The sequence below is a fragment of the Apteryx mantelli genome, chromosome 2, assembly GCF_036417845.1.
Source record: "Apteryx mantelli isolate bAptMan1 chromosome 2, bAptMan1.hap1, whole genome shotgun sequence".
NCBI lineage: Eukaryota > Metazoa > Chordata > Aves > Apterygiformes > Apterygidae > Apteryx > Apteryx mantelli.
This window is the reverse complement of record NC_089979.1, coordinates 50,820,312-50,846,793: the sequence shown is the minus strand read 5'-3', so window position 1 is coordinate 50,846,793 and position 26,482 is coordinate 50,820,312. Positions and strand designations below refer to the sequence as shown.

General features: G+C 40.7%; 1 protein-coding gene across 2 annotated transcripts in view; it reads right to left on the bottom strand.

Annotated features, from left to right (window-relative positions):
* Window positions 1–10,657: 10,657 nt before the first annotated feature.
* ZNF521 (zinc finger protein 521) overlaps window positions 10,658–26,482 on the bottom strand; it is a 233,195-nt gene continuing 217,370 nt past the window's right edge. For both annotated transcript variants that reach the window (XM_067290615.1, XM_067290616.1), the window contains exon 8: window positions 10,658–11,485. In XM_067290615.1, coding sequence (XP_067146716.1) covers window positions 11,456–11,485 — 30 coding nt within the window. In that variant the 3' untranslated portion in view covers window positions 10,658–11,455. The remainder of the gene's footprint in view (window positions 11,486–26,482) is intronic.

Sequence of the window (26,482 nt, the reverse complement as noted above, 5' to 3'; positions counted from 1 at the left end):
GCTGCTCATTAAATGGTCAATGTCCTCCCTACGCACCAGTGGAGGTCGTAGTTTTGAGGAAAACTGGGAGCATGACGACATAACTGAGAGATCTTTATCCTAAGCACAGGCAACTGCAAAGGAATCGTCTCAGTTATAGACTCTGCAACTTTAATATTGTTCTTTTTGCCATTCGTACACTTGTATGCACACACATGCACATACTTTTTGTACCCGATTTTTCTACTGTATTGTACCAGTTCAATGCTACTGTAACTCCGATAACTTTGGAAGAGTTGCTCTGAGCTAAAAGTACTGTAAATGAGTGGATAATCAAGCCTACAATTTCTCCTTGCAGTTTCTGGGCTACATGCAAGGTAGTGTCCTGAGGACATATCTACACTGAATGTCACACTGTGAGGAGATCCCTGAGCAAGCAGCTATAGAGCAAGCTCTGGATGGCTGTGTCACTGTGGTAGGATGCTATTAATTAGTCCTGAGTTAATTAGCCCTTGTGAGAGGCAATGCTAACCTGGTTGTATTGCTTTGGAGACCCTGCATAGAGTCTCTGCGTGGGATTGTGCTGTGTCATACCTTGAGGATGCCCCATCCCCTTTCGAGCCAAAGTGAGGTTTGCCGCACTGTGCCCCCCAGTGTAACATGGATAGGCTGTTGGATGTTTGGTGGGAAGGACGATCTGCGTTGCTCATTAGTGACTTCTTTCATTTGTTGAGGAGCAGCAAGAAAGATCACGGGACGAGAGGAAAAGGCTATGGCAGAGGTCTGTAAAGTTGGCCTGAGTGGCAGAGAGAAGGTGAACAGGGAACGGTTTGTTTTCTGCAATGGGATTAAATGAAGCAGTCAGGCTCGAAACAAACAAAAGGAAGTACTTCTTCATGCAATGTGTAGTTAGGAAATGAAACTCATGGTGGCAGGATTTTGTACGTATTCAAAGCTTATCACAGAATCACAGAATCACTGAGGTTGGAAGGGACCTCTGGAGATCATCTAGTCCAACCCCCCTGCTCAAGCAGGGTCACCTAGAGCACATTGCACAGGATCGCGTCCAGGCGCATTTTGAATATCTCCAGAGAAGGAGACTCCACCACCTCTCTAGGCAACCTGTTCCAGTGCTCTGTCGCCCTCACAGTGAAGAAGTTTTTCCTCATGTTCAGATGGAAGTGTCTGTGTTTCAGTTTGTGCCCGTTGCCTCGCGTCCTGTCGCTTGGCACCACTGAAAAGAGTCTGGCTCCATCCTCTTGACACCCTCCCTTCAGATACTTGTACACGTTGATAAGATCTCCTCTCAGCCTTCTCTTCTCCAAGCTAAACAGGCCCAGCTCTCTCAGTCTTTCCTCATAAGAGAGATGCTCCAGTCCCCTAATCATCTTTGTAGCCCTTCGCTGGACTTGCTCCAGTAGTGCCACATCCCTCTTGTACTGGGGAGCCCAGAACTGGACGCAGTACTCCAGATGTGGCCTTCCCAGGGCTGAGTAGAGGGGGAGAATCACCTCCCTCGACCTGCTGGCAACACTCTTCCTGATGCACCCCAGGAGACCATTGGCCTTCTTGGCCACAAGGGCACATTGCTGCCTCATGCTTAACTTGGTGTCCACCAGCACTCCCAGGTCCTTCTCAGCAGAGCTGCTTTCCAGCAGGTCAACCCCCAACCTGTACTGGTGCATGGGGTTATTCCTCCCCAGGTGCAGGACCCTGCACTTGCCTTTGTTGAACTTCATGAGGTTCCTCTCCGCCCACCTCTCCAGCCTGGCCAGGTCTCTCTGAATGGCAGCACAGCCCTCTGGCATATCGGCCACTCCTCCCAGTTTTGTATCATCGGCAAACTTGCTGAGGGTGCACTCTGTCCCTTCATCCAGGTCACTGATGAAGAAGTTGAACAAGACTGGACCCAGGACTGACCCCTGGGGGACACCGCTAGCTACAGGCCTCCAACTAGACTCTGTGCCACTGATCACAACTCTCTGAGCTCTGCCATTCAGCCAGTTCTCAATCCACCTCACTGTCCACTCATCTAACCCACACTTCCTGAGCTTGTCTATGAGGATGTTATGGGAGACAGTGTCAAAAGCCTTGCTGAAGTCAAGGTAGACAACATCCACTGCTCTCCCCTCATCTACCCAGCCAGTCATTCCATCAGAGAAGGCTATCAGATTGGTTAAGCAGGATTTCCCCTTGGTGAAGCCATGCTGACTACTCCTGATCACCTTCTTTTCCTCCCCATGCTTGGAGATGGCCTCCAGGATGAGCTGCTCCATCACCTTTCCAGGGATGGAGGTGAGGCTGACTGGCCTGTAGTTCCCTGGGTCCTCCTTCTTGCCCTTTTTGAAGACTGGGGTGACATTGGCTTTCTTCCGGTCTTCAGGCACCTCTCCTGTTCTCCATGACCTTTCAAAGATGATGGAGAGTGGCTTAGCAATGACATCCACCAGCTCCCTCAGCACTCGTGGGTGCATCCCATCAGGGCCCATGGATTTGTGGGTGTCAAGTTTGCTTAAATGATCTCTAACCCACTCCTGCTCCACCAAGGGAAAGTCTTCCTTCCTCCAGACCTTCTCTCTTGCCTCCAGGGTCTGGGGTTCCTGAGGGCTGGCCTGAACAGTAAAGACTGAAGCAAAGAAGGCATTCAGTAACTCTGCCTTCTCTGCATCCTTTGTCACCAGGGCACCCACCCCATTCAGCAAAGGGCCCACATTTTCCCTAGTTTTCCTCTTGCTCCTGATGTATTTGAAGAAGCCCTTCTTGTTGTCCTTGACATCTCTCGCCAGATTTAATTCCAAACGGGCCTTAGCCTTCCTCGTCGCATCCCTGCATACTCTGACAACGATCCTATATTCCTCCCAAGTGGCCTGTCCCCCTTTCCACTTTCTGTATACTTCCTTCTTCTGGTTGAGTTTTGCCAGGAGCTCCTTGCTCATCCATGCAGGTCTCCTGCCTCCTTTGCTTGACTTCCTACTCATAGGGATGCACCGCTCCTGAGCCTGGAGGAAGTGATGTTTGAATATTAACCAGCTCTCTTGAACACCCTTTCCTTCTAGGGCCATAACCCATGGGATTCCTCCAAGCAGGTCCCTGAAGAGGCCAAAGTTTGCTCTCCTGAAGTCCAGGGTTGCGATCCTACTTAGTGCCCTGCCTCCTCCTCGCAGGATCCTGAACTCTACCGTCTCATGGTCACTGCAGCCAAGGCTGCCCCTGACCTTCACATCTTCCACCAGTCCTTCTTTGTTTGTTAGTACAGGATCAAAAGCTAATTTGACAAATCAAGAAATAAAAGCTGTCACCCAAAGCTGTCAAACAGCAAGACTCACTTTTGGCTAAGGAAACCCTGGGGTGACATTCACTCAAGGCCAGAAACTATACCAAAGAAAAGTCACTATACCATTGCCCTAGTCTTACACTTTTTCCTAGACATCTTCTGTTGGCCAGTGGTGCCTGCCAGGTCACAGAGTGAGAAGAATCTTTGGTCTGTCCCAGGACAGTTTTTCCCAGGTGTCACTATCTCGTATTTGTAGTGAATCTCATGGATCTTCTCCAAACTCAAAGGAGGCTCTTGGGTGTTCCTTAAATAAAGTGCCTCCAATGGAAGTGTCCAGCTAGTAGACATGTCCTTGAAAGAGGCAGAATCACCAAGACCAGGGCAACAGAAAAATAATAATGCAGCATCATGTGATTTTTTGTGCAGGGGTTGACCTACAGTGCAGGAGAAAAGTATGCCACCAACTCATGGCTTACACTGGGAACAGTGAATAATATTACCCAAAAGGGGTGCAGAAAGAATACATTTCTCAAAGAAATGTATAGAACAGCTCAGACCAAATTAGGTAACGGTAGAAACATGATCTCAATACCAAGACACTGGGTATTTCATGCTGAGAAAAATGAGATACAATTCAAGCATGCATTGTCACAGACAGATTAGCACAAGTATTTTTTTATCTCGAACAAAAGCTCTTGCTTAGTAACATCAAATGTTGCAGAAGCATCAAGTAGCATCTAAAAGGAAATGAAACCTTGGTTAGAGTAAACAAGCGAAGTAAGCAGTGTCGTGGTGCTGTATGCTGAGCAAACTGATATTTGTCAGGCTTCCGAAGTTGTGCTCCATCCTTACATTCAAGGCAAGCAAACAAGAAAAGGAAATTCAGGAGAGGATGATAATTAGCAGTCACTCCCTCAGAAAAGGCTTGAAGGTTTTCAAATTGGCTTCTGCATTTCTAAGCCTGACAGGAGTCAGACCAGAAAAACTGAGTGTATTAAATAAATATGGGTAATCTAACAACATCATTCATATGTTCAGGCACTTCTTTGAACAACCAAGTGAGGCAGGAATCTAATGAACAAACAGTTGAACATAACCTCTGCATAACCCTTTAATCTTCTCCTCCATTCCCCTTGAAAATGTAGGGAGGGAAACACTAGAAGACAACAGATTGAAAAAGCCTGACCAGGGGAACTACTGGCAGACAGCTAGGCATGGGTGTTTCTTTTGTTTGCAAATTTTAGCAATTAAGAAAGTGTTGAAAGATTCTGAAAACATGTTATCATTGAGAGAAAAGAGACTCTTAGGATTTAAAAGTCAGTTGAGCTGTAAATAGGGTAAAAGACTGACTGGGTTTTGTTGATGGTAAGTCAAAAGTTCAATTCATACTTTCCCTCCAAAACATAATGTAATATAAACATAAGCTGTCAAATCTGAAAATGGGCTGTCATGCCCATGATGATCTCTATGCCACGGCCTGTGAATATTTAAACAACACATACCACAATAACAAGGCATTGTTGAGGGAAGCTCTAAACCCCATCTGATCCTTCATTTCTTGTAAAAGAAATAGTTTATGAAAGAGATGCTGCTGTACAGTGAGTGGAGAGTGCTTGAAAGACTCTGGAGATGGCATGGTGGATAATTTTTAATAAGAAAAAGAGAGCAGAAGTCAGAAAAGTCAAATATTGATTAGGAAAAGCTGTGAATAAGGTTGAAAGATTTACAAATAGCACATCAAAAGCTATCATCTAATCAAACATATGGCCTTTCATTTCATGTCAGAAAATTAATTGTACTGAATTAAGACAAAGGAATAAAGGTGTTTGGAAATAAAATATGTCAAAGGATGAATGAATCAACATGAATCTTAAATTCATCAAGAATGATGACCTAGCCACCAAATCAAATGCAGGTTCACAAATGTAATTAAGAAAATCAGAATTGTCCTGTGTCAGTCATTAAACAATTAAAGCAAAGGGAGTAATGAGATGGAGAGAAAAGACAGCAGTCAAGAAGAAAAGAAACCTCTAACCACTGTTTTCTGCAAAAAAATATGAATGACTCAAAGATGGGCATTTCTATGTATTTAAAATATTTTAGTATGTCTTTTGGGTTCTAGATGCTGTAGATTTCTGTCTTGTTTGCTGCACAGATAGTTCTGTTTCCACTTACAGTCTGCCTATTATTTGTGCAGAAGGACATAGTTTACCTTGTCAAGGTGTTGCTATATAAAAATATATATGTATAGATGCGTATACACACACACACACACACACACACACATATACACACGTACACATATTCATATACATATAAATATATACATATATGTTTGTCTGCATATTTTGATCTTGCCAAAGTGCCTACACCAGCAGTGGCGGGGTGGCATAATTACATTACTGAACTTTCAGCTGCTTTAATACAGTCTGTTTTTTCTGTCTAAACAAGCATATAATTGGTCCCATAAATAAGGATGAGGGTTGTATGAGATCAAGCTTCTGGAAGGGACATAAAAATTAAACAAAAATCCCAATAACAAAGAGATCATTAGATTAACGGACATCTGCTAGTCCAGAGCTGACCTGTCAGATGCAGCCAACACAGTAGCTTGTGTGAGAAAGGCCACAGGATTTGTAATACTGAGTATCCTGGAAGTGCTTTACATTTTACATCTCAAAGCAAGCACCTTCCAATGCTCCCTGTGCTGCATGCAAAAGCGTTGTTTCGGTAGGATGCCCCATGGGAGCCCACGCCCCTGGCAAAGTCTATAGTACCATTTCTATAGCAGATTCTTCTCTAATGTGTCAGCAGCTCTGATCTGTTCAGTTTTGGACATCCAGTCAGATCACCACCCGAGCCAGTACTACACCTATCAGCATTTTGTCACACAAGGCAGCAGAAATGAGCTTTGCTTAGCACCATCCCACACAAGGTTGTTGTTAAAAACATATGCCTAGACAATAATTAATGAGAGAAGTAGCACAAACTGCACCATCTTTTGCCTGTCCAAAATCCAGTGTGTCTTCAAAAGAGAAATAATGGCACAGGCGAAATGCACTTTTCTGCAGAATTCTGTCTTCTCTTTGTCCAACATGTGGAGCGTTCCTGTTGATCAGTGGGACCAGATATACCAGAAAAGACATTTTATTCTTGGAGATTATATACCAGAATATGACTAAGGAGCAGAGTATTACTAGTATGGATGATTGCTTATTACAAAAGGCAGCTATTTCATGTTTAAAAATAAATAAAGATCGAAATGTCTCGATGTATTTCATTTTACCCTTTACTAAACTGCATTTGTGTGCTTAACATTAACCTTCCCATTCAAATGTCATTAGCTGCTAATTAAGATGTTGATATGCAGATTGTATATCTTGCAGTAGAGATGATTTGCTGGCACTTACTAGGTGTTTATCAAACTCCAGCACACGTATTGGTTTAGCATAAGCATGGCACATTTAATTGACTGAACACTGTCCCAGTTCTCCACTTTTTTTTTCTAATACATAATGAGCAAAAGAAGTAAAAAAACATGGCAAGTTGTTAGGAATCATCTCAAAAAGGAAGAAAGGTGAAAAGAGTGATGTAGGACCTGGGTAGTGTTGTTCAAACGGTTTTTGCATCTAATTTAGTAAAACTTATTTAGAAATTTATAAAAAGATCCCAGCATATTAATAACAAATGAAGAAGTTCTTTTAATTCGTCTACAACTCACATTGTCCCACTAGTCAGAAATAAAGCGCTCTTTAGCATTACAACTTTGTTTCAAGCAACTTCCTTGTTACTAATAAGAAGAGTTTAAATCAAAGAAAAGCAGTGATGATTCTGCTAGTGCAAAAGCGGTTCTGCAACACAGGATACATTTTCACAGGACTTTTTAATATAATTTATGAATACTTGCTCGCAACATAATTGTCTTTTCTGCTGACATTTTCAAAGCAACACTGTGATTTGTTGGGTCTCCAGAGAGTCCGAGTACAAAACTGATAATTATATTAAATATACATAGACAATAAAGAGTGTGTTTACATAACTATGCCCATAAATATCTGATTGAACAGTCATTGTTCTCAAACCCCTTTTAAGCAGCTCTCAGAGGGATCCAGTTCTAATGACATGATGGTTTAAAAGATGTTGCTCAGTCTTGTTCCATATTTAATTAACTTTCCTTTTTTAAACTTGTGATGGCGGAGACAATAACAAATAGCTCTGAAAAGAGAGAGAGCTTTGAAACATGAGTGAGACCTTGTCAGGCTTTTGTGTGCCACACACTGAAGAAGATCGGCACACAAGAGTTGGTGGCCGGGGACCTTCCCGCTCTTGAGGGAATGCATTACTATAGCATTCACAGTTCATTACTACTAATAACAACAGCAACACAATAATAATAATTAAAGAAATCTTCTGCATACAAATATAGGAAGCAACATGAGGAGGGAAAAGGAGGTATTAAATGGAATTGGTAAAAAAAAAAAAGACCTAAACTTGTTTACTTTTGCACTGCTACAAAGCCAGTGAAGCAAATACTTTAAAAAGAATGGGCATTGCTCACTAAGATGTAAAGACCTTGTGAACATTAATTGAGCATCAGTGTATGACTGAACACATTAGACTGGAATCAAGGTAAAATTTCTGAATTTATGGATGGCCTTATTCTAAAGAGTCCTTCACATTGCCTCATCATAGACACAGCAGTAACAGCAGCACAATATTCTGTTTTCACACTGAGCTATTTTTAATTGTCACCAATTATAATTCATTTACTTTTATGTGTCCTGATTGTCACAATATTAACATTTGTAAGTCTTTCTCTTTGCAGGCTGTAAGAATCTGTTGTGACATCTCAATAAAGCAGGATTCAATCAAGGTGTGAATGAATTGTTAATCTTGTTATAAATAGAAGGTGCCATATGTTGGTATGGAAGGGACGTCTCTCTTTTTCTTTTGTTGAGGACAGTGGTAATGAAACAAAGTGAGTGGTCATGCCAGAATTATTAATAATAGCCCCATCACTGAGACATGGAGAGGTTTCCAGTTTTCCTCCTGCTATCTAGAAGGAGGTGGTAACTTTTAATTTGTTCTAGACAGAACCTTTGCACTATTCTTCTGTGGGTTTTTGGACTAATGCTAATGGAGCAACTCCCAAATGAGGAAGAGCAATGAGAACATTGTAGTAGGAGTGAATCAAAGAAGCTGTGGTAACCTCCACATGAACTGAAGCACCTAAAATGGATTGGAGAATCAAACTTAGGCAACTGGCTATCAAAATGTAAATGCTGGCAAAAACTCTTATTTTGGGGAGCTGAGTATCATAAAGGCCAAATGCCCATTATTTATTCCCAGATCATCTTGTGTTCTGTTTAAGAATCAGCGCATTTCCTGATAAATCCTGTGCTCAAATAATCTGGATAGATTGCTTCACTTCTGCAGTGTAAGTTCCATACTTATACCTGCTTTAGGTCTGTCAATTTTCCTAAATACAGATCTAGCAAAGCAGAAGGACTAATTGTTTTATTAAACTATCACTTACAGTAAAACTCATGTTCACTGGAAATCTTGGGAGTAAAGCCAGGCTCAGGTGTAAAAGGATACCTTGTCCATCAATCTATCCACACAGCCTTTGGAATAGATTTATTCTTTCACATTATGGTCAGCGTATTAAGAAGGGCTCTTTCTAGCTTTTGCTGACCCAGGACAGTGGAAGGCATGCCATAGCTGAAACGCACACTTGAACATGCACACAGAGCTGTGCCTATTCTTCAGTAAGCAAGATGATCTGCTTCTCTTGTTGGTTTTTCTAAATGCTGTGATAATTCCCCAAGGAACACTCAATTCTCATTGGGAAGTTTAGATGTCTTCCATAATCTATTTAAACAGCTATTTAGGTATCACTGAGAAACCTGTTACTTTTGAAAAGGTAAGAGGATTCCAGCACTTGATACTGGCAAGCAGCTCTTAGGAGCCATCTGGGGCCGACCATGGCTGCAAGACCCTTCTATTCCCCAGCACTCCACTGAAGGGACAATCAATGCATAAAGCCTTCATCACATTTGCTGCTGCTCTGTTTACTGTTACTTTATTTACATATCTAGAAATTCAACATCTTTGCATGTTTTGCAAGCTGTCATGACATGAGATGCTAGTAATATGCTATGTTTTGCTTGCTAACATATTTTTGACATATTTTAGCTTTTGATTATAAGATTGCATCTTTCCCAGCTACCATCTGTCTCAACTCAGTGGCACTCTGGCATTTACAAAAACAGTAGGGTGTAATATTTCTTATATACTTGAACCCTACTAGAAACATGCTCTTTTCAGTCTTAACCAATATGTCACACTTTCACACATGAAGGCTGAAATGTCTTATATCCTTTAAGGTATCTGTCAAAAAATAAAGAACATATCATCACGTTCAATTTGGCTGAGATGAGTAATATATTAATGAGAATAAGAATGGGAACAGTTTCTGACTTATAAATAGAATTGGCATTTTACAAGCTTTGTGTACTTGTGCCTGTATTTATCCTTTTGTCAGCATAAATGAAAATTTTCATATAAAACCCAGGAATTCTTTTTTGTACTTGGCAAAATATGCACTGTACTATATTCTCAAAGCTGAGTTTTAAACATGACACATTTTTTCTTGAAATATCTAGTAACCAGACACTTTCAGACTTTACTTCTTTGCTCTCCATCCTCCATCTGTGAAGAGTCAAAATGTGACATTCAGCAAACTGGAAATCACACTTTATATCTACCCTGACAGCAATAGGCAAGCAGCTCCAGCCATTTGGACTGTTGTGATGTGCAGCTCTTAAACTGCAGTATTTCAGCAACATTGGTTTCCATGGGACGAATCCAGCAATTCAAGCAATAGGATACCATACTAAAACAGCAGAGAACGTTTTTTGGTCCTCTTCTGTAGGTGAGCTGGAGTGGTGGGGGCTACTGGTGGGCAAGGATGGTGCTGCAGCCCCTGCGGTGGCTGCTGGTTCTCAGTGCTAGACCCAACTCACTGAATAATATTGTGTTGAATTACGTGAATTGTGCAGTAATTATACACAGAAGATATGTGGTGACTCATCTGGCAACCAACACAATGAGTGTACAGGTATGAAATTATTGAGATTGCCACATAAAAAACCAAAAGAAACAAACAAACAAGTAAATAGAAATAGGGATTTACCCTCAAGTGCAATTCGCTTTGCTATTTTTCCTGTTACGTCTAGTTAAATGACCAGCTCTGTGAAAAGGGACCTGCTCCTATTCAGCATGTGCATAGCTGCTGATGCAATGGGATTCCAGATCTTGGTGGTCCTTTATGTACTACAGGAGCAATAATAGCAATAATGTCACTTCCAAAGGAAAAAGACAAGACACAAGCACTCTCGCACGTAATGGTAAACTGAATTTATTTCCTTTTGGAAAACAATTCCAGTAATCTCCAGGTTCAGACCGCAGAGTAAACATTAATAACAGTAACATACAGGTTAGTTCAACTGATTCAAGAATTTGGCTGTGTGAAATCATTAAGGAAAGTCTTGAACACTCAAAGCTTCAAATGGTATCCAGAAAAAAAAAATTCTTTGACAATCTACATAACAACTATTGCATATATGGTAATGCTATCTGTCATATCGCAAGGCTTACAAATATATATACGGGCCTTATTCAACTGTGGGTTTCTGCTCTGTGAGAAAGAGTCTTTTCATATTTTTTGCAAGAATCTTCAGCAATAAAAAATAGTCTTGAATTCATCCGTTTGTATACCAAAAGAGATTTCTAGACTGAAGTTTAAATGAAAGGAAAGCCAAACAGAGCTGTAATGGAACATAGCTATTATCTTCTCCCTTCTGCTTGAAAATGACACATTTTCTTAAGCTGTTTTTTTCCCCTCACACAGTATTATTATTATTTTTATCTTTCTTGAATAGGGCCCAAGTCCACTTGTCTTTATAAGACCATTTTAGTATCAGACAACATAATACATGTGCAACACTTTATATACAGGAAGTCTATCCGGTGCTCAAAAGTTCAAACACATGAACATCCAACAGTTTCGATAATACAAGTTTTATGGTACAATACAATGTTTCTGAATAATATACATTAACAATGAAAGTTTCGTGCAAAGAGTAAAACGTGTTCCCTTTTTGTGCCACAAAGAATTCTCTGGAAGAGATGGGCCTTGCACTAACTGCTATGCTGGGTCATCGTATGATTCTGTAAGAAAAATAAAAGAAAGAGGTTAGTCACAGGATAGGCATTTCTGCATGAAAGAAAGATGCACAAACAATTCTACCAACATCATGCAAGATAATGTATTGGAAAGAAAATATGTTTGACCCCTCCCTGTCTTAAAGCAGCCAGCAGCAGCTCTGCTAGCAGACAAAAGCTTTTTTCCCAGCTGTTTCACATGGCTGTTCTTTCCATAGGTCACAAGGCAACGCAATGTCTCTAGGTATGTTTGAGCAGACGTGAACCAAGGGAAAATGTATACTTCTTCAGTGCGTCTGGTGGCCACTTACATACTGCATATGATTTATACAGGATGCAAATGAGGAGTGCATTTATTTCTCATAAAAGACATTGCTGCCTATAACCCCCAAATATGCTAATTGGACTCTGCTTCCTAGACTGTGGCATCACTTCAAGTGGTTTATTACATTAAAACCTATTTCCCCCTAAACAGGAGCACAGTATATTGTGGTAAGAGCCATTCTGCATCCAGCACAGAACTCAAAGACTGATGAGAAAGCAGGAGGGGCTGCCGCAGCCCTTCTTTTAGTCACCAAAACCCACAGATCTTTTTCCTCAAGTGAGTCTACTACCTTATTCAAGGTGACACAGCACAGACTTTGGGAGCCTGAAATTCTCCTTTCCCACACAAAGAATAAACATCATATCTAGCAGCAAACAAGTTTCAGCCTCTCTTGTACCACTGCCCTAATGGAGTCAATCATTTTTAAGGATGAGAGATGCTATTTCAACACCTGCACTGGCTCAGATCCTTCACAAGCATCAAGCCAAGAGCAATGAACCAATTCAGTACACGTTAAATTTTCTGCAAGGTAAACTAGTTCCACAGAAAATGGGGAAAAGTCTGTGAATGGTATTTCACAGACAAGGGGGTAGCCACTGATTAGTGACGAATTTTGCCTCTAGTGATCTGGGCCAGATTTGGGCCAGTGACCCAGAGGGGAAAGGTGTCATATCCCACAATTTGCTCCTAGCATGTGCAGTCCCCTTCCCCAGCTTTATTAGGTTAATCTGTCTTCAAACTCCTTTGGACTAGCCAGGATGAACCTGTTCCCAGAAGACAGCCATCATTTTCAATGAAGTGAACATCTACTGAACCATACCCTCCAGAGCCACCCATAAAAAAATACATAAAAACAGCCTTGGCAAAAGAAATGTGAAATACAGCATGGTTGCAGACCCGCCTAATAGTTCTCCCTCCCTTTTTCTTTCCTTAAACTATGCACACACATAAACAATAGTTCATGGGACATTTGGCAAGGAAAAGATCTTACAGTAAGACTGAGGAATTTTTAATGTAGTGCCATTCTCAAGATTAAAGGAAAATGACCCAGTGACACTTGAAGATGCAATTTCCAGATGTGAATACAAAATGATTTAATGCTGATGGCAGGAATTCCAGACTGTCCAAGGCCAGAGAGTGTTAAAAAAATACACTCTACCACTTGATTTCATCTAGCTTCTTATCCTTCACATAAAAGCATTTCAAAATGCTGTAAAGCAGTAACAATACACTGCAGAGTAAAATGTTGGCTGGTCACAGGTAATGGGCTCTGACTTTAAACCACAAAAGCAAGGAAATTAAGAGTTAAGCCTGACAGTCAGCTCTTTTGTCATCCTGTTGTGTCCATTTATTGCAGCACTTATGGCATAACACAACAGGCTTATTGGAGACCGGGCAGTACCTAGAAAAAACAGCACAAGTTAAATATGGCATGTCAGTCTGAATTCAGATTTTTAATTCGCTTCTGAGTGGTTAAAGTTATTTACCAGTTGTTACATTGCAGAGATATTTGGGGGATGCCTTTTGTTTTAAATCTGCTGAGGGAGAGCATGTGTCAGTTATTCCTATTTTTTTTTCTTTTGACTAACTGAAAAATGCATAATCAGTTTGGGTCTGGATGAACCGTAGCACGTGAAACAGTTGAAAGTGTATCTGTAACTGTGGCTGCAATGACATTTTTGATTAAAAAATAAAGGGTCCAAATGTGAGGGAGACAAAATAAAAGGTGGAACAAGGACTGCCTTGCCCTTGCTCTCAGTGTCCCTGACTCCCGTGCCCTGGTGCAAAATGAGATTCTCTAGAGATAATGAAGAGGTAATAGAAGAAAACAAGAGTTGCCGAGGAAAACATGACAGGGCAGGATACAAACACTAGGAAATGCTTTGAGCAGCTTAGGCTTAAACAGGCAACTGTACTTACTGTAAACAGTCAAAAGAGAACACAGGTGCCAAAGTAATTAATGTTCCCCAAAAGTGAGAGAGATTAGGGAGAAATGCCTATTTGGCTGAGTGTCAAAATAAAAAAAAAAAAGTGAAAGCACCTCAGAAGCATAACATTGATAAGACAGCAGGCAAAGGATGGGAGGGGAGAGATAAGAAAAGGAGGAAAATTCTGTAATCCCACAGAGAGCCATACTCCACTCCACCAAAAGCCATCTATTGGAGACCCCATGTCTAAGTGACTGAAAATTGCAAACATTAATCCCAGTTATGAACTGTTGCTGTTTTTATGAGGGGTGTTGCGTTTAAAAATTTAGGGCAAGATTCTCCTCTATTACCCACCCAGCAGATCTCGACTGCGCTACGCTCTCCTCCTCGCGTGCGGCGAGCTGCCCGCCTCCCTGGCGGTGGGAGCTCCCGCAGGTGGGCAAAGCAGAATTTGGCGCTCCTGCTGGCAGGGCCACGAGAGTGTGGCGCACCCAGGGAGAACATGATATTAGAGCCAAGAGCCCCTGGGCGGCGCTGAGAGCAGACTGCCCTTCGCTAAAGATACAGCGCGCAAGTTGGAAGTCTGCCTCCTCCAGAAACTTCAAAACAGTTTGTCTGGATTTGGAACAATTAGTACATCCGTTTGCCAAATAGGAGTAATTTAACTAAAAACAGAAGATACCAGATGCTGCCCTTCTTTGCCTCCCCCAAATCTGATTGCACATGCACACATCAGTTTAGTTATAAGGTAGCCTCCCCGTGAAGCAAAAATTTTGATTTCCTACTTAGCAAGGGAAAGGGAAAAATATTTTACTAATATACTTCTTCCTAGATTTCAGCAATGGCTAAGTTAACTTTCCAAAAGCTTTTGATTTCAGGATGAGAAACTAATTTGCGAACACAAATGTGAGCTTTGCATGAACAAAATGGAGGAACAGGGAAGTAGAAGGTCTGTCTGTCATAGCATTTGCCACCACGTTAGAAACAAACCAAGCCAGAAAAAATGTTGTACAATCCCAATTTCTCTATCTTGGTATTATTTAGGAAGCACATATTATATTATCTGAGAGAATCTGAATTCAACATACTTTACATGGAAAATGAAGTCTTAAAATGCCTGTTTCTAGAGACTGAGGTTTATTCGTAGCACAACCTGTGATATGAACCCAGAATCCCAATTGTGTGCGAGCTGCTATAAACATTATGTATCACCCCTTTTCTGGATACCCCTGTTGTTAGTGTTAGGGAGTTAAAAACATGCCCAGGTTTCACTGTAACACTGGATGGAAGAATCTCCTCTGCAAAAAAATAAAAAAAGATTTCTTTGCAGAAATGCCTCAGACAAAAGAGGTAATAGTTTTTGTTGTTGTCTGGTGTATGTTTTTTATTTCAGACAGAACATGAGATGTATTAGCCAGCAAAAAATTCCCACCCACTGCATCAAAATTAGTGAAGAAAAAGATATCCATAGATAACTGCAGACTCACTATCCCATTAAAATCTTTAATATGAACTGCGGTTGCATTCTATTTAAATGGGACTTCTGTTTTTTTATGACTGGATGAAACAAGACACAGCTGTACCTGACAAACAGTGCAAAGAGGATACAAGTAAAGAAATATAAAGATGAAATGTAGATGCATTATTTCAACAGATGGTAAGAGTACCACAGCAGCATGTTATTTTTTCCTTAGTTCAAGAACACAAACATGAGTAATCAGTCATCACTGATTAACTAATTATGGTACCCTACATGTTATCACTTATCTGGAATCCTTTATCTGTGTACATTATGGATCATCCTCATTTTTTTTCGTATTCAAAAAAAAAAAAATCCTACTGCACTGCAATACAGTTGCAGGTTGTAAAACAGAACTCTACATTACTATCAACCTTTAAGCACTACGATTTTTTTTTTAACAAAAGCAATTGGTTTCCAACAGGCTGGATAATAAGTCTTTTGACCTGCATTCTTCTCTGACCCATTAAGGTCACCCCTGTGCTCGGGCATATAGCTGACTTAGGAAATGCCTGCAAGTCCTGCATTTCATCTCCTGCCCACTCAAAATAAAGCTTTCTTTAAATGTGTCTGTACGGGTCCCTGAAGACCAGGGAGGCATCCCTGTAGTGGGCAATGGAGGGACAGAAGCTTCTGCCTTTATTAATGAATGCAGACCATTATGAGTCTGGCTGGCTCCTGCACTGTTCCCAGAAGCATATACTGTACGTGACTTAAAATGCTAGAATATTGACACAAAGCGAGCTGGGCACCCCTAAGGAAAATTACTCCTTGGATATAATGTAGGCTCGTAACAGCTATTAGAGTACAAAATAAAACCCTCCGGGATCAAACTGACATATACCGCATTCTACCTACTCCTCAAACATTAGAAGAATTTCTTTGTGAAGGCATTCTCAAGGACAGCATTAAACTGACTTTTGTAGCAATCCGCAACAGCTTTTTGGCTTACAGCTTTTAGTACTAAATCTCTAGTTTGAATCAATAGAAGTACTATATCTTCCACATTAATCAATACATTTGGTTCAATACATGTTCTATTAAATTATACTTTCTAATCAAGATTTTCTGCTTCTCTTCCCTTCTTTTTATTCCAAACTTCTTACCCTGCACCACACTTTTCAAACTGTCTACAGCTAATAACCGGATGTTGGATTTTCCAGAACTGAAGGGGGAGAAAGAAAGGAAGGTGAAAAAGGCAAACCCAGCAAAACCTTAAGTGTAGTGTTAATGCTGAATCAAAAATTCAGTTTCACAGTGTCAACATGTTTTCCAGATCTTCAGTCTGATGCTTCATTACTTAGCTGCTTGTCATGATATAAGGCTTCTTACACAGAAAGCTCCGCATCGGGAACTGGTGAAATACTACATCATATGGAAAGGAGTGCGGGGGAAGGGGAAAGGGGGCTATAAAGCGCTAACACTGAAAACAAACAAATGAAACTTATGCAGACATAACTATAAGTTTAAGGAAAATCTCAGTAAAGGCTGATTTTTCTACCCTTCCTTCAAGCCCATGCTGCTTCAGTACTGCAGTATACAATTTCTTGTCAAAGTCTCATTATATTATGGCAGGGTTTTTTCCTGGTAAACTGTATTATGATTATACCCAAGACTATATTGATGAGATATTTAGATTTGCGAGATACTAAGATTAAATACACACTATAAATTAACATGTAAAAACATATTATTTAATCTGAGGCTTTGGCGATATCTGAAACATTTAGGTAGAAGATGTCTCTAGCAATTTGATAGAAGATGTCTCTAGCAATCTGAGTGATGCACACGGTTACAGTAAAGGACTTTTCCCCACCTGTGTTAGGTTTGGTGGAATGTGGCTGCTCTTCATAAGCAGAAAACATGAAATGCAATGCCAAAATGATAAACATGTATATTGCAGTTGTTTGCCAGTGTCTTACAGATCAGAAACACTGCACTGATGTCCCTCGCTTACACAGTCAGTTTCTTTTTTTCTTGTGTCCATATAATCACTGTGAACCTGCAGAGAAACTGTTGCATTTTCTTTTGACATTTAGCATCATCTTACTCAGCTCGCAATAACATCTTATAATCCTTTCTAGATGACACTGTGCCACCATTAAAAAAGAAGGTGAAATAGCATAGTAAAAGAAAAGAACAAGAATTCATAGAATTTAAAGACAGAAAAGACCCGTTAGGGCGTTTTCTCCACCTATCTTGCCAGCGTGGGATTATTGTCTATAGTGTAATTTCAAGTGTTTTGCCCAGTCCAATTTTAATTAGAGCTTCCAATGCTTCTCTTGGGAGACTATTTCACAGCTTCACAGACCTCAGGGTTAGGATTATTTTTTCCTGATGTTCATCCCAGGAGAGGAGGAGGCTCAGCCAGCCCCAAATCACACATGAAACCAAATCTGCATAGTCAGGAGCTGGTTTCAGTAGAATATCTAGGCCATTTCAAAGCATCCGAAAGCGGTCAGCTTTCTTTCCATGCACCAAAGCTTTAAGGACCCAGCTCCACTGCTACTGCAAGCAGTTAAGGAGATGCTGTTAATGTGGACCCTCTCAGATTCAGTTACAAGGCAGGTAAAAAGTAGCGTAGGTGGGATTTATCTGTGTTGCCACAATAAGGGCAACCCCCTCCTCAGTGCACCTCCACCAAATGAATTAGCTGAAGGTTATAACTCTGCTGTAGGGACATATCTAGGTCCATTCTGTGCTATAATCCTTAGCTGTACTGACAGAGTATCTGCTAATGCTCAGATTGTAAACAATTTTGTATTTTTGACATAGGTGAAATACAGAGGGCAGGATCATCTGAAGCTCATCAAAAGATGATGTGACGATAGATAATTTTTTCCCCCAGGTCCCTGTCCTCCGTTCAAAAACACAATAAATTAATTTAAACTATTATATCTGAAATCTTGGACCTAATATATATTTCTAATGTGGTGGATCCCAGGAATGACATTGTTTCTGAAACAAAAATAGATGCATATTCCTAAGTCAATAGTCAGATCATCCTGAATGAATGAGGGAGTTGGAAAGGAGATGATGTCTGATGGTTTTTCATAGGTGAAAAGTAGGAAGCCAAATGGAGACTTTCAGGAGAGGACAGAAAGAATTATAGGCAAGGTGTGCCTACAACCAGCGTCTTCAGGACTGCAGTGAAGCTGACAGAGCAGGAGGCACATCAATGAACTTTTAAATGTGCTAAGACAGGCTGTGATGGATTCTCATCCAAGCCAAGTTTGACCACCACCATGAACCGAGAAAATACAGCTTCTGAAACCTGAGATTTCCAATGAAATAGGCATTTGATCTGAACTAAAACAGGGCTATTTCCACCACAGAAAAAAAGGGCCAAATCCCAAGAGAAGCCATGTATCTGCAAATACCACTTATATGTGGGGAGTTGATGTTCACCTGACTGTGAGAATCGGGTCTTTTCTCACATATAATGGCCATGTCAACAATGATAATTTGGGAAAGTCCAAACCGAACTGAAGTATTTCATATAACTTTGTTCAACTAAGCTATTTGATTTGATATGTTAGTGACTCTGAAATGGCATGACTGGTAATCATCATGATCTGATGATCATTCACGCAGTAATATTTATGTAAAAGTCCCACTATTCTGGTTCTCCTACTCAAAAATTTCCAGCTGGGCCAGAGAAAGCAAAATCATAAAAAACTCTGGATAGCATGTTGCCAGGTATGCAAACTGAAATTTAAAAAAAGCATGACATCTATTTTTCTTCAGAGACTTTCATAAAGCCACTAGTAAAATGTTAATGATTCCTTTTTGGATTGATTATTATACATAGGTGTATATATATATAATAGATTTGCTGTATGGAAAAGAATGTCATATATTTTTAGGTACAGCAAGTAAGACCTTCACCACTGTCACCCAGAAATGAATAGACACAAACAAAAGTGGTTGGGCATCATCTTTGCACCTCCCTGATCACAGAGGTTGCAAGGGCTCCTGGTTTCAGCCCCTGACATAAATCAGTGCAGCTTCAAGGGTGCTCTAATCTATGGTGCCTGGTAGTAGCCTCTCTTAAGCCTCCTTTTCCCTATCTGAGGCTTATTGAAATGCACTGGAATTTACGACAGCCTCTTCTGTTCTGGGCAAGGTGTGTCTCGATGTAGGGGCAAGGTGTATATATACACTCTGATAAACAATAAAAAGATGGCAATGGGAAGAAAGGGCAATGGTTAGGATTGGTTTCCAGTTGGTTCGACTAGTTGACAATTCACCAAAATCAGGGAAAACCTCAGTCTTCTTATGCTGCAGAGGGGCTGTACTGTTGATCAGGATCCAGCCCTGTGTCCTGTTCATAGAAAAACAAGTCTTCTGTGATACTGCAAATTTTTGAAATTAGCTCTTCCTTCCCCAATAAAAAGAGGGTTCACTAAGCGGGAATAAAAGCTTAAATAAAAAAGGCGAAATGAGGTAGTTCTGAGAAATATAGAGTATTATTACTCTAAAACATGATTATGATTACCTTGGTATGCATTAAGAGAAACTCCACTGAAATCAAGGGAGTTATGAGAGAGGGACAAACAAGAACAGAGCTAGGCCTGCAGAGTTTAAAAAAAAGGTGGATGTTGCTCATGTACTGATGGCTTTTTGCACACTCTCTGCAGAGGGGACAGCCAAAAGTCCCTTCACCACATCAGACACAGCCAGGCACAAGAGCAAGCAAGAACCCAAAGCTGAAGAAATCCATGTTTATCTGCAGCTACTGTACAGTAGAGTAACAGGGGAGAAAAAGCTTTGATAGAAAATACTGCCTAATAAGATATTCAGGGATTAAGTCAGTGTTTTACAGACAGATGTGTTCATGGGCTAGTTGTTGCTATGCTTTAATTTTTTTTCCTTGTTATGTTTAATTTATAATGCTGGTGCTTTCTAAACTACAACATCTGTAAACAAGTTTAAGTTTGACCTCCCTCCCATTTTACATCCATGAGCAGTACTCCTACTTCGTGCTCTAATTTTAGATACTTTAAAGACAAATCTGTGGAAGAGAAAGGGAGAGAGGTAAAAAAAAGACAACAAAAAATCCTTGTCTGACAATATGTGTTCATCTTACGTGAATACAAATTTGCCTAGCTGGGAGCGAGGAACCAGATCCTGTAAGTAGAGCTATGCTATGTACAGATTCCTTTATAGGTCAAACTCAATTAAACAAACTACTACTAAATATTTAACAGCTCAGTGCAGTAATTAGTGACAAATAATGGAAGCTTAAATTGATAATTGCACAGAAATGTCCTGTTGGAAACATTACATGTTGCCTGCTCCTCCTGTTTTTCTCATACTCACTAAATTCTGATAGATCTTTTCAGAGATTAAACTGACAAATGAAACTGTATTTTATACACATCTATTTAGTCAGTAATGCAGTTTTCTACAAGTTGTCAGAAGAACCCTTCCAAGTGGACCTTTTTCTCCCCAGACTTCCATTCTGGGCTCTCTGATTTAAAGTAGAGTAACTCTTGGATCAGTGCATTGATTTCAAATCTTAAACTGACTGGCGGGTCCAGAATTTAAGCTCCTGCCCATAGGATTCAAAAGGTCACCCATTTAAAATGGGGAAGAACACAGTGCTTTATATGCAGTGATTTATATGCAAAGGGCAACCTTTAAAACAATGATCCTTTCCAGTTTTCCACAAATGCATGTACAAGAATTCCTTTGAACAAAATTACAAGTGATATTACAAGTTTCTTGATACAGTCTGAAAGAAAAGCACTGTAACTTGTCTTCACTCTCATTATACGGACAGATGCGCGCCACATTCATATTGATCACCAAATTCACCTCCCTACCTGATGACATGATGGAGGGTATTGTGCTCATCAGGTGACAAAGGGAGAACCTGAAATTTGGATTCCTTGCCTATTGCCAGCCAGTGCATGGTGCCTTGTACAACAGCACTCAGCACACTGCAGTGTACAGATCAGGCTAAGATTAACACAAAGTAAGTTACTAACACAGTTTTCACCACCAAACCCAGCTTTTGTACATGGAAATTGTATTGGTAAGTAGCCAGGTACTAAGCATCCATACACCCAATTAAGAGAATGTATGAACAGACTGGTGCATATTCTGAAGCCCAAAATCAAGAGCACAGCTAAAAATGTGCCCCCTCATCCACATTACATTAATTTTAAAATGTGTACAAAAGAGTAGGAAAGACTACGGGGCCCTGCTAGCTCTCCTCCTCTTCTGAATGCTGATGTTCAATCACAGACTCAGTTGCACTTTGGCTCATCTCTTTTTCCTTCAAGACAGTTTGTAAGGAAAGCCAGATTGAGCAGGTTTGATGGTAACACCCAAGGAGTCCTGAGCTGATAAGCTGTGGCATGCATGGACTCTGCTCTGACTTCCTTCACACTAGTCACTATGCCAACCCATCTCGGAAGTCTTACAGCCCTTCTTCCTACAGCTCTTCAGACAAGGAAGAGTGGGAACTGGCATGGTGGTTATGTGGTGTGCTTGGTGTGTGTGGGAAATACAAATATCCTTATTAGAAGATAAAATAAATAAGGACAATTTTTATCCCTTCAGAGCTGGTGACCAGTTGGATAGTTAAAACCCCTATATTGAAATGTTGTGTTCTTAGAATGTCATTTGAGTTCTGTCCTTTCCCAGTCCAAGAAAGCTGACTGATAAAAGCAGTGCTCAGGTTGTACAGGTAGGTGACTTTTTGAGAGACCAGAATGCTATTGTGCCCTTTTAAACAAAGTCACCACTTGTCTAATTTTTTTTAGTACAGACACTGTAAATCAATAAATCTGGAGCGTTTACTGACATCTGGTACCAGGACAATAAAATTTTATGTTTCTCATTGTGGTTGTTGGTTGTAAAATGAAGAAGTCCAGATTTTCTATTGTCTTCTGCTTTGTTGTCACTTGCATTTGTGTAAAAGAAGTGTAAAATGCAACCACAGCTGAATGGGAGGCATTTTACTCTCACTTTCTGCTGGACTCAAAGCCGACACAAGGGGCAAGACAGTAAAGTCTTACCCCTTGTAAGTCCAAGTCCTACATTTTAATAATTTTTTTTCCCAGAGAAGAAGTATTATAGAATGAAGCATCCTTCTATGCCTTTTTCTTTCCTCCCCATGAGGAAAGAAGTATCCTCCTACTGAGTGTCATTCTCTGTGTTTGGTCATTCTGTTTGCTGTCACACAGCTGGCCAATGACACGTTGCGAGCCAGACATGTCATTATAGCCAGCCTTGACCCTGCACTGACAGTCGAAGAAATGCCCCCCCTCACCTCTGGGCTGGGTTTGAGATGCTGTGATACTCCTGTCTCTTAGGCTATCTCCTACTAGTGAATCTAGCCTTTTGCAGCTGCCACTTTCACCCCTTGCTGCCTGTTAGGACTATTTTTTAGCATGGTAATCTTCCAATCAAGTGAAAAGAATCACATTTAGGAGGGAAAATAACTGGAGACACCACTTACATTCATTTGCTGCCTATGTTTAGTGCCATGCTGTCTGAAATACAAAACTTTAATTCCTTTACAAAAAGATGTGCTGTAGCTATGGTGAGGCTAATCTATAACCCTCGCAGTCTTATATAATTTGCTACTCCAAGTTAATTTTAATTCATTACAATAAAACCCACATAATTAAAATAACTCTTTAAAGTGAAATATTAGCTTGATCCCAGAATAACAGCAGCATCTTCTCTATCAGAGAGCAATTCACCATACCACAGCGCACACTTATATAAATTCAAAGGTAAGCTATAAACAAGTACACAGCAATACTGGCATGCAAAAAAGGGGCAGGCAACAGGAGGCTTGCTTTCTAATCAGTCCTCAAAGGAACTTGCCACACAGAAGTGGCACTTATTCTAATTTAAAGCTCTCACAGTTACTCTACCTTGGCAAAATTTATAAACTAATAACTTTACTAAACAGACCGACACACCAAAAAAAAAAAACAAAACCAACACAAAGATTCAGGCCCACAGAGAAAGCAGCTTTCCCGGAAAGTTACTGTCTTCAACAATGAGATAAAACATTTGTTTGGGGGCTACTCTTACAATCCCTGAAGTTCAATAACAGTTCTGCACCATATCATTAGCATCAGCAAGATCTGTACTGTCACTTCGCCGTGGTCTATATCCTATTGTCCCTGCAAATCTGTTCAGCATCATAAGGCATTTTCCACATCTGTATATTTGTGTTCTGGTCAGCTCAACCAAAGAAATACTTCTGAATTTGAAAGAGGTTTACTCTGGGGTAAAGCTTTCCCTTAAAATGTCATCAAGTTGTCAGGGAGATCTACTCTCAAAATGTCAGTTTAAAAACATACTTAATATTTGCAATTAAAACTCACATTCTTTCTGAGTTCTATTTTTTTCTTTCACAGTAACTGTTAAAAAAGTTATGAAAATTATGCTGTTCTCGATTTACATATACAAAGAAGAAAAAGAAAAAACAGAAAGCAATAATAAGGGTTGAGCAGAAAGTCTCTGGAATACATGCAGTACAATATTGGAATTTTTTTGTTATATCCTAAAACACACCACTTCTTTGTAGAAAGTTCCTTTTCAAATCAAAGCAACACTACAGTAAAACAACTGCAGGCAAAATTTCTAAGTCACAATGCAGTTCGTGTCAGAACAGTCATCACTTCAGGCTGACCTGTCAAACTGTCTTTGGGAACACAATAAAAAGGCAAATCTGCAAGTTGGTAAGAAACTTCTGAATGATAAAAAAGTAGGCATTGCTCACAAACTACAGACTGCTATGCAGTGCTAACTGAGTTGCGCTGATGCTTGGAGTAGATGTCTGTCCCTTCCTACAGCTCGCAGACACACCTGCTTGGACTGTGCTCCTAGCACTACTCAGAGGGTCAACATTTTGAAGCTCTAACTTCAGAAACCAAAAGAAAACTTTGGGCTCAGATGAGTCATGTGGAACAGAGATCAAAAGTTAGTACTGTACACAGATACCTACTATCAGCAATAGTGCTATATTACGAATTTGAAATGGATTAAGCCAGCAAGACAACATTTCTGAACCTTGGTAGGCATTTTCAGGTGCCTACACTTTCAGGAGGTACTCAGCACCTTGCAGAATCCACCCCCAAATCCAACCCACTTACTTAGGTGACCCTGTGTGGGCCCAGCATGCCTCTTTTTAGGCACCAGGGATTAACATTTTCGCCACAAGGCTTTTACAGAAACTAACACAGTTGTCAAACAGTCTACAGAACTCACCAGAGAATCATTTCTAAGGGTTTTTGGAATCACTGTTTTTCAGAGATATATTTCTCTATTACTTCCTGCAGAACAGCCCAACATCTGTAGAAACTTACCATTCTCTGGTAAATTTTGTCCATTTTCAGACTCATTCCTATACGATCAGCTTATATTTTTGTAAACTCTTGTGGCCTAAACATTCAAATCTTGGGCCAACTCAGTCCTCACGTCAAAGCATTCATGAGACTGCATGAGCTTATGCCAACTCGTAGCAGCCCCCATGGGATTGTTAAACGAATTAAGAATCCCTGGAATTCATCGAAGTCGAGACACGCCTGTGAGGACCAAAAGGGAGTGAGTGATACAGAACCAGCTAGCAAAATACGCAGGGACTGCTGCGTACTAAGGGAATCCTTGGCTGTCTGACTAAGGTACCTTTCATACTGGCAGGAGATGCAAATTGGAGCCCAAGGAGCTGCACTTTCATTTTCAAAGCACTTTGCAAACATCAACCACTTCACCTTCACACCATTGCTGTGAGGGAAGTAAATATGTACAGTTCCAGCATCCTCGCTTTTCTGGATGTGCAAGGAAGCACAGGGCATTTTTACAGGCACAGTCTGTGTTCAGAAGGGAGCTTTTGAAAACCTCTTCCTTTGTGGGCAAATGAGTTTCCTAAGGCCACAGAGGGAATTAGTGGCAGAGCAGGGATTAGCAGGCAGATCCTGCTATCCAGCCTGGTGCTAAGTGCACACACTGCCTCCCTTGCAATACACTGAAGCAACTTGCTGAATTCCAGCTGCACTCCACTTTGCCGTACAGAGCAGATTACTGCATGTCATTCTTTCTAATCTCTCCTATAAGAGGGGTTCTATGTGCTTCTCTTGCCCCCCTCCTTTATTTCCCCCCACAAATGGTGGCAAGGTTAGAAACAAGTTGTTTTCTCAAGGCTGAGATTAAAAATGGCTCTGCGTTTTGCTAAGCATTCCTCTGAAGCATGGGCAGCGTGTGCGCGTGTCTGAAAACGACCCCAGTGAAAGGAAGGAATGAGAGATGCTAAACAATGCTGCACAAAGTTGCAGACTGTTCGGCTACAGGCCAGAAAATGAATCCAATTTTTCATTCTGTCATTATAAATATTTCAGTGCAAATGGTACTGATTTTCTGCAACTGTGGTTAAGCAAAGGGCCTCCGAGTGAATATTTAAGAAAAAGAAAAAAAAAGAAAGGAAAAGAAGAAGAGGGAGGGAAAAAAAGAGTGAGAAAGGAGAGGGAGGAGGAAAAATTAAGGTTAGCAACCAATTAATTTTGAACTTTAAATGTAAAAGATTCTGGGGAAAAATTCTACAGTGATGTAGCGTGTGACTCAAAGAAGGAGGAAAAAAAAAACATTTACTCTGCTCTTCTTCTGACAGTTTCTCATAAAATATCTGCAGTCCATCTATCTTTTAGTACTCCAGGCTCCTCTGGAGAGCAGAAAATAGTAGTTTAAAGCTCACTTCAGTGCCAGTCTGCGGGAGATTGCTTTCCACAGGACCCCTGCTGATGGAGGCCTAGGGGAAGAGGCCCAGGAGTTATTCAATCAGTCCAAGGCTCAGGGGCGGCTGGGGGTCCTTTGAGGGCTGATTATAAAGCTGCCCTCCTGTTGCCTGCCTCCGAACAGAACGAAATGAGCAGCCTCTTGCTGAGCAGATTCTGCAAGAAGGAATTTCACCTGTCATGGAGTTTGTCAGAATTTCAGGATTTATCTTGGTGCAAAATTAATAAAATACCAACTAGGATTTCAGCCTGACTACTCAGCTGTGTCATCTCAAAGTGATCTTTCACCTAAGAAAACCTGCGCACAGAGCTACTGAAGTCATTCTTGCCCTACTTTTATTTTGGAACTTCAGCAGGATGCTATGACTGAATAGCAAAACTATTAGATGTGAATTTCCTGACAATTACACCAAACGTCAAGTGCTGGGTGGGTGCTACTGTCCCAACGCATGACCTCCACCTTACTTTTGT